This window comes from Lepidochelys olivacea (genome assembly GCF_965140295.1).
Source record: "Lepidochelys olivacea isolate rLepOli2 genome assembly, chromosome: 3".
NCBI lineage: Eukaryota > Metazoa > Chordata > Testudines > Cheloniidae > Lepidochelys > Lepidochelys olivacea.
The window spans coordinates 66987501-67003186 of NC_140413.1; the positions used below are offsets into that span (position 1 = coordinate 66987501).

Consider the following 15686-nt stretch of genomic DNA (forward strand, 5'->3'; position numbering starts at 1 on the left):
CACAGTCTCCTTCATACAAACAATGAAACTGCTGCATGCAAGTTAGCTGTAGAGCAATGGTGGTGAATGGCAGGGTGACCGCTGATATCACAGGGTCCAGAACTCTTGGAATGGCTGAGATACATGCTTTACAGTAGCTGCACATCACATGAGTATAATTTAAGTCAAGCCAAAATGACTGAACTTAAGAACTGGACAGACCACAAAACCCAGCAATGTTTCAACCTCGAGATACTCTGAATAAAAAGACCATGCTCGTAGCTGTGCCTATTACTTCACACTGACAGTACACATATTTTAGGCTTCAGAGTGTAACATGACATGCCTGGAATTTTATAATATAGATAACATCATAAGAAAGTCCACATCCTATAAATGAATATCTATACTTTTTATACATGCAATGAAAAAATGTCACCATAATCTTTGTGTGATGACTTCGCACTTCGTAAAAAATGGCTTTAAGACACCTTTATAAAAATGTAATTTTTCTAGTATATTATACCCACTGTAGCATTACAACCACTTGATTTCCATTCTCCTGATTACTTCAGTGTCAAGGAATGTTGCCCTCTCTCTTCAATCTTAACACAGATTGATTTTTGCAGGAGGTTCAAAATAAGGGAGCACCAATCCAGCAGACCTTGCCTAGTCATTACAATAGTAGTTCTTAAACTTAAGATCTGGTTTCATAAGCAGATGGAACATTTGAATTCATACATTACAATTTAGATTAAGTAGAAGTACATAAGAGGGGAAAAGTACATGGTTATTTAAAACTAATCTGTACTACATTTACAAAATGTCTCCTTAAGATCTGAGAATCACAGCCAGCTTCTTTCAAGTAACAAACACTAACCACACACACTTTATAGCTATATACTCCCCTGCCCCTTCATCTTTTTGAATCCTAAAGAAATTAAAAACCCTTGCAATTCAACAAGTAGCACATTTAAAATTCAAATATGCCCAGAATAAGTCATTGAACAGAACTGCTTGTCTGCCTTCGTAGTGGTATTTTAGTTAGCTTGCCAGATCAAAGAGGAATGATAGATATCTAAGAGTTACTCTTATGAATGGATCTGAAAGAGGGACTGAACAAGGCGCCTATCACCGCTTTTATTCAAAATAGGAGAGAGACTGGAATTGTTTAGCACAGGATCACCAGATTAACAGAGGCACATAAAATAAATGAATTGGCATAGTTACACAATAGATTATACAATGAAATAATTTTATGCAGTATGAGATCAACAGGGAAATTTGTTGCTGTACACTAGAGGCAATAAGTTTCAGATATTTAATAAATATACAGGCAGTTACCCTAAACAAAAAGTACTGCTGATGTAATAGTTAAGCTTTAGAGAATACTCTGATGACCAGCTAGTTACACAAGAATCCACTCCTCTCTCCCAAAGAGGGGGGGGTGGGGGAGAGGAGGAGGAAGAGGAGTACAGTATTGTATAATTGATCAGGTGCCTTTTTCCTCTATAGAATGAGGTACAGGGCACTATCAGAGTCTAGATACAGGACTAAAAAGAGACTGTTGGCCCATTCCACTTTGGGAACCTTTTTTCCTTTTGACACCAGTTAAAGCCGAAGGGGGTGGGGGGGGAGGAGGGAGGGAGAGAGAGAGAACAGAATGTCAAATAAGTATCAACAAAATAGAGACATGCAGGCAACTGCCTCTACTGTAAAAATATGTTCATGTAACTTGCCATAGTACTCTAAACTGTACTTCACAAACAGGTATTCTTATGGCTGCATCTGAGACATGGCATACAGGAGGGACAAAGGAAGTTGGTTTGCCTAACTGAAAAATGTAAGTGAAGCAGAAAAATACTTGACAAGAAGAATAGAGTCCAAAAGAGAATAGTGAAGCCTATGGCTAACATGACCAGGGAAAGGAACAGCAGGGCCAGCGAGAGCTTTGGGGCAGTAAATAACAATGGCAAGCAAGGCAATCTTAAACAATTCCAGTTGTGCACAATGTCACCATCTAAAGATTAGTATTATTCTGTTTCACCTAGCCATTCCGTCTTCTTGGATGTCAAGCAGCAACATAGGTGTTTTTGGAAATGCAGGGTGGGAGTGAAGAAAACTGCAGGATATCCAATTTAAACCCAAGCAGAAAATATATGAAAGCATTAAAGGCTATAGTGGCAAGCTACTCATTTTTTGTTCTGCAAAATCTTCACTTTCGTTTTTAAAATCTTCGCAAGCTTACTGATCATCACTGAAGTGGCAAAAATGTTGTTGGACAGAGCAATCACACCAACAATTTACATGTAGGCACCATAGTACTGCTTCAAAGTTTGCTCAGATGAGCATGCATCTCACGTGGGTGCACCTGACAGTACAAAGGTATGTGGCTCTTTAGAAGATGACCAGCTCATCTCTCCCAATTTGCTCCCATGATCTTCAAATTTGACCTGGATAACTGGACATGCATCCAGTTCAGCCACTACTCAATTTAGGCTGTAAACTCTCCAGGGCAGCAGTTTTATTTTCATTTGGGTTTGTACAGCACTTGGCAAAATGTGATCCCAATCATGACTGAGGCTGGCCTTTGGGCACTACTGTGATATACCAGTAATTCCTCCATATAATAACTACTCAAATGCATCCTACACCTATGGAAGTGAAATTTAAGACACTAATACACTTCATCATACTTGCTACTTAACCCCCATGCTATGGTTTTTGTAAAAAAAAGCACGTGTGTGTGACAGAAATCAATACACAATGTGCATGAACTTATACTTACATTTGATTTTTAGCCGCTTGTCTCTGAGCTTTCCGTTCTTTTCTTTTTTGATCTGGTGGCTTAGCAAACACAATTTCAATATTTTCTCCCTCTAAATCTTTGCCATTCATTTCTTCCATTGCCTGAAGGAAGTAACCAGATTTTAGATATACTTTTAAGGGCATTCAGGGCATATTTTAAGGGGCAGAAAAAGAATAAAGGGTTTTTTTCTAATGGTATCACCCAGAACTAGCCATGATTGTGTATCTGGAAGTCACACTGCAGATTACTCTTGGGGTTTCAAATAATTACTAAAGCCTGATTTTCAAAACCAAGATATCCTTTACCGGTAAAAAAATTTCTTCCACTTACAATTGTGGACATACTATTGCAATCTCTGCAAATAGTGTACTACAATTCAGCTCTGGGATCTCATTAAGAATCATATTTACAACAATGGGTAGCAGTAAAGCTTAGTTAGATTCAAGTGAAAAATACTTGTATACAAAGAAATGCTCTGCTCCTAGAACAAGAGACCAATCTTGTGGATTTAAAAAAAAGACTGTTACCTACCTTTTGTAATAATTATTCTTCGAGATGCGTTGCTCATGTCCATTCCAAAAGGTGTGTGCACACACCGTGTGCTCGATTGTCAGAAGGTTTTACCCTAGAGGTACCCATCAGGGTGTGGAGCCCCCTGGACTGGCGCCTTTATGGCAGTGTATATAGGTCCTTGCCAACTGGCTGCCTGCTCAGTTCCTTCTTGCTGGAATACTCCGACAGAGGGGAGATGGGCGGGATTTGGAATGGACATAAGCACCATATCTCGAAGAACAGTTACAAAAGGTAGGTAACCGTCTTTTCTTCTTTGAGCGATTGCTCATGTCCATTCCAAAAGATGACTCCCAAGTAGTTTAGACGGAGAGGGGTCAGAGTTCACCGAGTTACTGATGGTAGTACTGCCTTGCTGAAGGGTACATCATCCCTCGCCTGTTGGGTGATGGTGTAGTGCAACGTAAACGTGTGGATGGAAGACATATGTCAGACAGTGACCTGCGCAAGGAATGCGGTGGATGATGCCTGCGCTCTTGTGGAGTGTGCTGTTAACGGCGGGGCTGGAATTTTAGCTAAGTCGTAGCACGTTCTGATGCAGGACATAATCCACGATGGAATACCCTGGGACCAGACGGGGAACCTCTTCATCCTCTCGGCGATTGCAATAAAGAGCTGTGGTGACTTATGAAACAGCTTAGTGCGTTCAGTATAGAAGGCTAGGGCACACCTGACGTCTAGGGAATGGAGTGCTCGTTCTTTGTTGCTGGCATGAGGCTTAGGAAAGAATACCAGTAGGAATATGTCCTGATTCACATGAAAATACAAGACAACCTTAGGTAGGAACCCTGGGTGTGAGCATAGCTACACCTTGTCTTTGTAAAAGACCATGTAGGGAGGCTCGTAAGTAAGTGCTCTGAGCTCGGGGATCCTTCTGACTGAGGTTATGGCCACCAGAAAAGCCACCTTCCAGGAGAGATAGGATAAGGGCAGGTCGCCAGTAGCCTGAAAGGGGGCCCATAAAGTCTGGAAAAAACCAGGTGAAGATCCCACTGGGGAACAGGCTGCCTCACCTCAGGATAAACCCTATCTAAGTCCTTAAGAAACCATCCCACCGGGGGATTGCTAAAGATTGACCTGCTCCCTATGCCCAGGTGGAAGGCCGAGATGGCCGCCAGGTGCACCTTAATAGAAGGTATAGCCAGCCCCTGTTGCTTCAGGTACAAGAGGCAGTCAAGCACAAAAGGGAATAGAGGCGTGTTGGGGGGGTTTGGAGAAACCTTTCTATAGGGACCAAATGGTGAAAAGCTTCCACTTTGCCAGGTATGTTGCGTGAGTAGAGGGTTTCCTGCTTCCCAACAGAACTTCCCTAACAGTCTGAACACTGGAGCTCAAGTTGGTTTAGCCATGGAGTTTTCATGCCATGTAGAGGAGGGACTCCAGGTTGGGATGTTGTAGTCTGCCATGATGGACATCTGGAAGCATGGGGAGGGCCACTGGCCTGGTCACTGATAGGTTCAGCAACGTGGTGAACCAGTACTGTCATGGCCATGCAGGTCCTATGAGGATGACTGAAGCCCTGTCCTGCTGATCTTGAGGAGGACTTTGTGTATGAGTTGGAAGGGCAGGAACACATAGCAGGTGAGTCCTCCATGGTAGATGAAAGGCATCCACTATGGAGCCATAGTTGTGGTTATGAAAGGAGCAGAATAGGTTGTACTTCCTGTTGTTCTGCATCGTGAACAGGTCCACGAGGGGATAGCCCCACCTGTGGACGATCGAAAGGGCGATGTCCACTCTGAGTGACCTATTGTGAGTGTTGAATGAGCAGCTGAGATGGTTCGTACTGTGCCCCCGGTAGGTATGAGGCATGTAGCTGGATATAATGTGCGATGCAGAACCGGAGAGATTCCTGGCACAGGGGAGAGGAGCGAGCACCACTCTGTTTGTTTATACAGAACATGGCTGTGGTGTTGTCTGGCATAACTTGACACACTTTCCCTGCAGGTGGGCCTGGAACATCTGGCAAGCCAGGCGAACCGCTCTCAGCTCTCTGACATTGATGTGCAGCGATAGTGCTGGTTGTAACCACAGGCCTTGAATTCTGATACTGCCCAGGTGCACTCCCCAGCCTGTCTCTGATGCGTCAGTGACCAGCAACAATAAGGACTGAAGTTTGGCGAAGGGCACTTCCACACAGACCACCTGAGGGACTCGAGAATCTTGGGCAGGAGGGTAACTAGTCTGTCCAGAGAGTCCCGGCTGGGTCTGTATACGCTCGTCAATCAAGCCTGGAGCGGGCAAAGGCACAACTTGGCATGCTGCACTACATACGTGCAGGCTGCCAGGTGCCCAAGAAGCTTCATGCAGTTTCTGACCGTGGTGGTTGGGAACCCGTGGAGGCTATCGAGGATGCCCTTGAATCTTTGGAACCAAGACGTGAGAAGGAAGGCTCTGTCCTGAGTGGAGTCCAGGAGAGCCCCGATTAACTCTTATTTTCTGGGTTGGGACCAGCGTAGACTTGGGCACATGAGCCCTAGCCTGCTGAAAGTGGTTCATGCGTGGGCCACGTGCTCCAGCACTTGCACTCGGGAATTGCCTTCGATGAGCCAGTCGTCCAGGTAAGGGAAGACCTGTACCTGGAGTTTGTGCAGGGAGGCTGCCACAACTGCCATGCACTTTCTGAACACATGCAGGGCTGCTGAAAGTCCGAACGGTAGTACGGTGAACTGGTAGTGTAGGCCGTTAACTACGAATCTCAGGAATCTCCTGTGTGCTGGGATAATCGATATATGAAAGTACACGTCCTTCAAATTGAGGGTGGAGTACCAGTCCCCCGGATCCAGGGAAATCACTGAGCCTCACTTTACCTCATAGGAATGTTGGGATACTGGACTTATACAGCACTTTGAGAGTCCTCTGATGAAAGGCTTGATACAAGAACACGGTATCCGTTATTAATTTGTCATTGTCTTCATTACAGAGCACATTTCCAGTGTAGAGGGAAGATTTCTCTGCAGAAATAGAGTTCAGGGCCTTCCAAGTCCCATTATGTCCTGTAGCTGTGAGTGCTCCCTTGTCTTCTGATACATTTAGAAATTTATCCCATTCTAAAGCACCTTTACTACCAACATTCCAATCTCAGTGGACAGAGAAGGATTTTTTTAGTAGGGTTAAACTTCTATGTATCTGAATAACTGTAGTGAGTTCTCTAACAGAAGTATTTCCCCATGATTACAGCTGTTCTCTTATGACCAAAGGGGGACTGAGGTATAAAAACATGCCTGTAACAATAATACCTCAGGCAGTGTCACTAGATCTCCTTCGCTAAACTGGAACATGCCATGACAAAGCTTTGAAGGGAGACAAAGGGCTTGTTTATATGAAAAGTTGATAGGTGGGAAGCTGGGGTGTAGATCTACAGCGCTGTAGTCTGCTGTGCACCTGCCATGTGCTAAAAGTTCCATAGTGGGCTTTGATCTACAGCAGGATGGAACTTTGTGTGTGGGGGGGGGCGGGGGATAGCTCCGTGGTTTGAGCATTGGCCTGCTAAACCCAGGGTTGAGAGTTCAATCCTTGAGGGGGCCATTTAGGGATCTGGGGCAAAAATTGGGGACTGGTCCTGCTTTGAGCAGGGGCTTGGACTAGATGACCTCCTGAGGTTCCTTCCAACCCTGATATTCTGTGATTCTAAGGAATGACGGTGGCCAGAGAGACCATATGAAACTTCAGCTTCCTTATGAACTTGCTGAGGTTTTGCAGATCCAGGATAGACCTGAGTCCACCCTTGGCTTTGAGGATGAGAAAATATCAGGAGTAGAACCCCCTGACCCTGAACTCCTGAGGAACCTCTTCTATTGCCCCCAGTGTGAGGAGTGATTGCACCTCCTGTAGCAGGAGTTACTCGTGACTCGTGAGAGGGGTCCCTGAAGAGGGATGGGGAACGCAGGTAGGGGCAGACTGGATAGAATATCCGACCCCTACCATGCTCAGGACCCAGCAATCTGAAGTAACCTGGGCCCAGGCACGGCAGAAGTAGGACAGACTGTTCACAAAGGGAAGGCAAGGATCCGGGATCTGGGTTGGTGCTCCACCCCCCGGCGCACCTTCAAAAGTTTGGCTTCGAAGCAGGGGGCTGCTTGGAGGAGCCTTGACCCTGGACTGAGGAGGACCGCGGGGGATATCTCCTGTTGTTTTTGCCCCTCCTCCGGCTATAGTCCTGCTTAGGTGGGGGCCCAGACAGAATCGTGAAGGAGGCTGAGGCGTAAAGGGTTTTCTCTGGGGTGCCGTGTTTGAGGATTGCACATGAGTCCTTGAGACTGTGCAACCTGGAGTCTGTTTTGTCCGCAAACAGCCCTGCAAAGTATTCTAGACCTCCACCGGGAATCCAGAAGCCTGCAGGCATGAGGTACGCCTCACGGTGATGGCCTTGGCCATGGTTCGCGCCACCGAATTGGCGAAGTCCAAAGCTGCCTGGAGGGAGGTTCTAGGCACCACCCTGCCTTCTTCTATGACTGCCACAAACTCCTGTCATGAGTCCAATGGGAGCAGTTCCCGGAACTTGGAGAGGGTGTTCCAGGAGTTGTATGCACAGTAGTTAAGTACCGCCTGCTGATTGGAGGTTCAAGCTGGAGCACCCCAGTCAAGTATACCTTTCGACCGAAGAGGTCCAGCTTCTTAGCTTCCTTATTTTTAGGGGTGGGCCCCGGCTGCCCCAGCCGCTCTTTGTGGTTTGCTGCATCAACCAGCAATGCCCTGGGTTGGGGGTGGGTGAAGAGGTGCTCGTACCCCATTTGCAGGACAAAGTAATGCCTCTCTACACCCCTGGACGTTGGTGGTACAGAAGCTGGGATTTACCAGAGCACCTTATTGGTGGTCTGGATAGTCTAAATAAGCGGCAGTGCCACTCTAGAAGGACCCTCTGGGGTAAGTATGTCCACCATGGGGTCTGAGTCTTCCACCACCTCCTCCGTGGCCATGTTAAGGGTCTGGGCCACCCTCCTGAGGAGGTCTTGGTGGGCTTTCATGTCCATCGCAGAAGGGACTCTGTAGTGCCCGCCACTGCCTCGTACGGTGAGGAGGATGAGGTGGCTCAAGGTGGGACAGGGTCCTCTTGCCTCTCTGGTTCCCTGGTGACCTCAGGAACATCCACCGATGCAACCACTAGCAGAGGGGGGCTGTCGGCATAGGCGGCTCTGACCTTGCGCTCGGCGCAGAAGGCCCAGGGTCTGAGCTCCGCAGTGGGTCCTCGGGAGTCCTGCATTGGTCAGGGGCAATGGACTTCACAGAACATGGGGCACAGGCAGCAGAGATCACCAATGCTGCCCTGGAGCCCTGCCCTTGGCCCTGGTGGTAGGCCCAAGGTGTCCAAAAGGGCCATTGTACTGGTTCCTTCCGCTGAAGAGGCCAGGACACCATCAGTACCGAGGGTTCCTGCACCCCGCGATGCAGAGACCGGTGCCGGAATCTCCAGCAGTACTGGCTGCATCTGGACACTGACAACTCTGCCTCAGACTCCAATGTGCAGTCCAACCTGACCAGAGAGGAGCGGATCCCTACAGTGCTGGGGAGCGGTGCTGCAGTGATGAAGAATGGTGCCGCACCATGGTGGGCATGCTGCAGATGGTGCCACTGCCTGGGCCTGCCCCGCCTCGCGGAGGGATAGCTCAGTGGTTTCAGTATTGGCCTGCTAAACCCAGGCCAATTGGGAGATCAATCCTTGAGGGAGCCATTTAGGGATCTGGGGCAAAAACTGGGGATTGATTCTGCTTTGAGTAGGGGGGTTGGACTAGATGACCTCCTGAGGTCCCTTCCAACCCTGATATTCTAGGATTCTATGATACTGGAGCTGGTACATGGGAACGAGAGGCTGGGGACCGTGCAGCCACAGCAATTAAGTCCTGCACAGCCTCGAAAGTATCTGGTGTGGAGGGGAGGTCCAGGTCCCCCTCCAACACTTCCCAGACCAGGGAGTCCATGGACACTGGACTCAACGGACCTGCCCTCAAGGTTGGGGTTGATGGTGCTGGGACTGACGGGCCAGCCTTCTGGTTTCCTAACACAGGACGCACCGCGCTGGAGTCCTGCCTACTATTCTTGGTGGAGCTGGGCCGCTCCCCTGCCGCCTTCTTCTTGTGCGGCACCAGGGATTGTGAACGGTGCCACACCGATGAGCCGGCCTTCCATGCGGGGGAGCGGTGTCAATGCTACTTACGAGAGTCCTTCCTCAGTGCTGAGGTGTCCTGCATCAAGGCCGGTGTGCTATGCACCAAGGCTCCCAGTGCAGACTCTTGAGCCGGTTGAGGCCGAAGCTCAGACTCCATTAAGAGGAGTCTGAGGCAACAGTGTCTCTCTCTCAGTTCTGGGCTTGAATCCTCTGCAAATGGTGCACTTGTCTTGCATATGGCCCTCTCCTAAGCACTTCAGACAAGCAGCATGCGGATCCCCTTTGGGCACAGGCTTACCGCACCTTTCGCATGGCTTAAACCCCTGGGGTTGCAGCATGCCTCAGTGACAGGGAAAAATATCGGGGGAGGGGAACCCCTCCCAACTTAAACCTACTAATAAAACTAACTAGTGAAAAACAACTATATACACAGAAAGACACGAGGAAACACTTGCAAAGCAAGAGACAAGTTGCTCCAATGACCATCACTTGCGGTAAGAAGGAACTGAGCAGGCAGGGGGTCAGCAGGAACCTATATACACTGCTATAAAGGCACCACTCAAGGGGGCTCCACAGCTGACCCAACAGGTACTGCTAGGGTAAAACTTTCCAACAATCGTGCACACAATGCGTGCACACACCTTTTGGAATGGACATGAGCAATTACGCAAAAAACATTTTTGCTCTTTTGTTTTCTCTTTATAAACTTTTCCTTACTGATTAGGTGCAAAAGGAAATCTGCTTCTCAGCCTCACGTAACAGAAGTGGATACTGTCATTCTATCCATACAATGAAAGTTTCTCACCAAATGTTTGGAAATGGAGTTTCAAAAGAGGGGGATCAGAGATCCTACCACTTTCAACGATCCTTTGGACTCCAAAGGAGACCCAGCCTGCAGAGTATGCCTGTACGGTAGGGATTCTTACTCCATTCACCCAAGCTTTTTCACCAAGCTATCTGGACAAGTGGGGAAAGTTGCAAACCTATGTGCATATTTCACCCAAAGGTGTAGAAATCTGGTATGTGAACAAATACTGCCAGTCATTCTACCAAAACCAAATGAGGAAGAAACACAAAGCAAAGGGATGAAACAAAGGAGTTATCCCTGAATTTCTCCTTGGGAGAGAGAGTATATCACAAGGAAGAAGGGAGGAGAGGAGGGAGTAATCACTCAGTAGGATATCTCTGTCAGCAAAAAAGCAAATGGTTAACTCTGCTCCTAGGAAGTTTGTTTTGTGTTTCAGTGGTTACATTACTAACAAAATTTTCTACCAAGATTCTCAGGTAGCAAAATTGGTCTTTTAATCCCAAAGGAACTTCCTTATATTTGATAAGTGGATGAAAGTTCTGGCATCCCAGTCACTGTTTTCACAGAAGGCCATTAGCTTAAAACAGAACCTTCTATTTTCAATAGATAATAGTCACCAATATTAACAGCAATTTACATGAAGCATTCTCCTTCCCTGAATTCAGATAGTGTAGAACATCCTATGGAAAGGCCCAACATGTAACTTCACTTTATGCTGTTACTAGTTAACAATTTAATGCTTCACATAAATTCCGCTTTCCCCCCAAAAGTATCCAATTTTTAAAATTTAAATTTGGTCATAACAACTTTTATGCACATAAAGTTAAGGTCCTTTTAACCTACCTTTACAGCACCATCCCGTTCATCAAAATGAATGAAAGCATAATCTTTTAGTTTCTTCACTCGCTCTAATTTTCCAAATTGACTGAAGGCCTTTTCTAGAATCTCCTCTGTTACAGTATTGGCAAGGTTACGTACAAACAACACTTTCACCTAAAAGACAACAAAAATCATGTTTCAATATACAAGTTTTGCCTAATATAATTAATTTCACAAAATGTTAGAGCTACAGCTAGTATCAATTCATTCTATTTATATGCAACATGCAACATTCTGCAACAAGTTTGAAAAATCAGTTTGCTGACTTGACAGTTGGATAAAATGATTTAATATTACTGAACAATCACTCTAATCAGCGTTGTTTCTGAAAACAGTCAATCAGTAAGTTTTACCTCAAAGGAACCTTTTTTAATCATTTCAAAAAGTAAAGTTAGCAGCTAAGGATAGTTATATGTAGACGTTAACTATTCAAAATAACGTTTAAGCACCCATCACTGTAATAGCTAATCACTCAGCATGCCTTCTTTGCTTAGCCAATTTTGCCTCTACCTTCAAGCGCCTTGAAGATACCACATCAAATACAGTATTGTTGGCTAGAATACACTTTTACTGTCTATGATAAAAGGAAATACAGAACAGTAAGAGGGCAACCTGAAATGCAAAGCTTGAGGCTTAGCAATCTTATCTAGTATGGGAGAAAGTTACGTAAGGGCTTGTCTATATTAGAGCAGTCAGCCAGCTATGTTGTGCAGTACTCAATGAAGCACCAAGAGCATCCACACAAGCCACCCTCAAATTGGTTTAAGATATGCCCTTGCAGCCCTAGAGCGGATGTACTAATCTGTGGGCTATCAACCTTGACACCTGCCAAAGAAAGATCTGTCAAATAAAGCAAGCATCTTTTGCTTGCAGCTGAGCATATTCTCCATCCCACCATACCCCTTATTAGTAATGCCAGACCACAGTCTCTATTCCCCTGCCCACAAATGCTCCTCAGCTCAGTCCACAAGTTTTCTATCAAAAAATCCAGTTGCAGATCAATAGCTAAGATCACACTTTCTGCCCCAGCCCTCTTCCCAGTAGTTTACTGGCTCAGGTTGCACCACTCAGTGATCCATAGACTTTTAACTAGTGAAAATACGGCACGGAGAGTGCAGCTGGTGGTCATGCTTAGCTACCATCTCCCCCTTCCTATGGCCCCTCCAGAGCAGATGGTGGGACCAAGGAGAGCAGGGTATGGGATTGTGAGGAACACAGCCATCAGCTTTACTCCTGTTGCAGTAGCACCAGCCAGCACCAGATTCTCTCGTTCTGAACCCACAAGCGGCTTATCAGGATGAAATATGGCATAACCTGTGTGCTTATGTGCAGTATATTAAGAAGCAATATCTTGGGGGAGGGGGGAGCATGGATGGGCAGAAACTGCCGACTCAGACAGGGATCTATAGAAGAATCCTTGGCTAAAGGCCTGCAGAGAAAGTGTATAGGAGCTATGGGGGATGAGGGAGGAGGCAGAGGAACACACGAATTACAATACTGGATCAGACCAGTGGTCCATCTAGTCTAGTGTCCTGTCTTCAACAATGGCCAAATAGCAACAGGCACAGAGGAAAGAGCAAAAAACCCATCGTAGGCAACAGAATAACCTACTTCCAAAGAAGTTTTTTTAACCCACATTAGAGTCTGCCTTATGCCCTGACTCCAAGAGCTTGTCTCTTCCAAAACCGTTTTTTAAACCTTAACTCCTCTGGATAGTCCTCCTATACATGTAAGTGTCCGAGTCCTTTTATAATCCCGATAAACTCTTTGCCTCGATGATCTTTTGTGGCAATGAATTTCAGAGTCTAATTCTGACTCGTAAAAAAGGATTTAAGTTTTAAATTTGTTGCCATCCAATTTAATTGACCATCCCCTTGTCGTTTATTATTAGAAATGGTGAATAGCAGAGGACTTAGCAGACAAGCTTTACAGTCCACTGGCAACCCCAATGCCCACCCTTCCAATCTCAGGTGGACATTACATCAATTGTTGCCTCTCCAAAGAAAGAACTAAAGCATGTATTGATTCTAGACAATTTTTAATTAACTGCAGGGAAATGACTGGTTTAAACCTTCTCCAGTACAGACAGATTCTATTCTCTAATGCCTCAGACCTGGTCAAACTGTGCACTATGTATCTAATCAACAAGCTTGATCTCTGGAAAGGTCGTACACTAATACAGTGGTTCTCAACCAGGGGTACATGTATGCTGGGGGTATGCAGCCGTCTTCTAGGGGGTATATTATCTAGATATTTGCCTAGTTTTACAACAGGTTACATAAAAAAGGACTAGTGAAGCCAGTACAAACTAAAATTTCATGACTGTTTTATACTGCTATATATACTGTACACTGAAATGTAGGTACAATATTTATATTCCAATCGATTTTATAATTATATGGTAAAAATGAGAAAGCAAGCAATTTTTCAGTAGTAGTGTGCTGTGACACTTTTGTATTTTTATGTCTGATTTTGTAAGCAAGTAGTTTAAGTGAGGTGAAACCTGGGGTACTCAAGACAAATCAGACTTCGGAAAGGGGTACAGTAGTCTGGAAAGGTCGAGAACTACTGCACTAATGAACAGGTCAGTTTAAGCATAAGGAAGCCAAGACAAGACAGTCTTCTCAGATGACATGCCTTCCCCCTTTGGGTTGAAATGGGAGAGAAAAAATAAAGTCCCCTTTTAGTTTGGACATAATGAAATAATAGTTAAGTTATGAGCCACGTACCCGCAGCCACGTGACCGTGTCCAAGATTTCAAAGACACCACTCAGGTTAACTGGCTGCTTAAATTGCCAGCCTTGATTGTGCTTTGCAAGGTCCATTCGACAGTAACTACTGAATTGCCTCTTGAATTTTCCCTGGACTATGGTATCTCAGGATGCTGAATGCCAAAACCATTACTATGCTAAAAAACGTTAACTTAAAGAAATGTTTATCATTAATGCAGTACTGAAAAATCTAGGAATTTTCCAGTTAAGGAAATAATAACCACACAATCCTCAATTCATATGCCTTATCAACCATTCACACAGATTACTAACAAGCAAGCCTCCACAGAGCACAAGTCTAACTTCTCAAACTTACAACCTCAATTTACCCTTCCTCTATTTTAAACCACTTCAGGCATAAGGTTAACCTGGTCTTACCTTGCCGTTTCCATGATTTGTAGGAACTGTACACATATGTACAGCACTCCGAGGCCTAGCCTACATTACAAACCTATGTCGGTACAATCAAGTCACTCAGGTATATGGAAAATCCACACTCCTGAGCAGTTATGCCATACTCTTGGTGTAGACAAAACTATGTAGACAGTGTAGGTAGCGTCTTCACTAAGTGCTACAGTGGCACTGGTGCAACTATGCCACTGCAGTGCTGTATGTTTAGATAAGCCAGGGGTTGGCAATCTTTGAGAAGTAGCGTGCCATGTCTTCATTAATTTAAGGTTTCACGTGCCAGTAATAAATTTTACATTTACAGGGGCCCCCCCGATGGAACCCCAGACTGGCAGCGTGCTGAGCGGTGCCAGCGGCTGGGGCCCCAGCTGGCAGGGGCCGGCAGCCGGGATCCCAGACCGGCAGCGCAGGCGGCAGATGGAACCCCAGACCTTTTAAAGAGCATCAAAACTTAAGTGGGTCTGTGGATAAGTTTACAGAAGGGCATGCCTGCTCTGGCAGATGTTCTGAGGCCTACTATAGAGTAGTTCCCCTCCTTCAGAGTTCCATATATCTGCATGTGGTGTAGTGTAAGGAAAGAATTATAGCTGTTTGGGATTTGGGCAGGAAAGGGAGTGGAGGAAAAGCCTTTTCTCCATCTTTAATTTCTTAAAGTTTAAGTCTTTCACACATGGGAAAAACCACTCCCTCAATCATCCTCCCACCCTGCATCCTCTACATCTCTCTATAGCCTTCAGATCTGAGCCAACCCCCTCTCTCTACTTTCCTCAGTCCTCTCCATCAAGCAGTCTCCCTTTCCTGCAGTTTAATTTGGAATCTCCATTCACACGTCTCTTGGTCCACTGCACTAAGTCTATGGCATTCCTGATCCCTTACATCTTTTCCATGCTCTTTCCCTTGGTCCTTTCAATGCCCTACTATCCCCCTGCCCCATTCAGCATTTAAAGTGTTTTTAGTTTGTTCAAAATCACTTTTGTGGAGCGGGGCAGGGAACCAGGAAGCATTGCTTCCTAGCTCTCATGTTCCCCACCTCCACAGCTCTGCCCCAGAAGCCTACTACCCAGTGTTTTCTTCCTATCCATGCTCCCTTCACTTCCTACTCATCTGATCATTTTCAACAGCAGGAGTCCCTCACCAATGGTCAAAGAAAAAGTTAGATGGATCAGGGCTCCTCTCGTGATCAATCTCCTGGATCACAGGGAGAAGCTGCACTACAGAGGAAGTGCCATTTTGTAGGCAAACTATCTGAAAGACTCGGCACACTCCCTGCTGTTGAGTGACTACAACACTGGGCAACAAAGCAAAGGGGGATTAAAACTGACAGGCAAAACAGTAAGGGTACGTCTTCTGATCGAT

General features: G+C 45.8%; 1 protein-coding gene across 7 annotated transcripts in view; it reads right to left on the reverse strand.

Annotated features, from left to right (window-relative positions):
* The window catches only part of SYNCRIP (synaptotagmin binding cytoplasmic RNA interacting protein), a 38689-nt gene that overhangs the window by 8972 nt on the left and 14031 nt on the right, over positions 1-15686 (reverse strand). For all 7 annotated transcript variants that reach the window (XM_084624071.1, XM_084624070.1, XM_084624069.1 and 4 more), the window contains 2 exons: positions 11116-11265; positions 2768-2889 (listed from right to left, as the gene is read on the reverse strand). In XM_084624071.1, coding sequence (XP_084480197.1) covers positions 2768-2889; positions 11116-11265 — 272 coding nt within the window. The remainder of the gene's footprint in view (positions 1-2767; positions 2890-11115; positions 11266-15686) is intronic.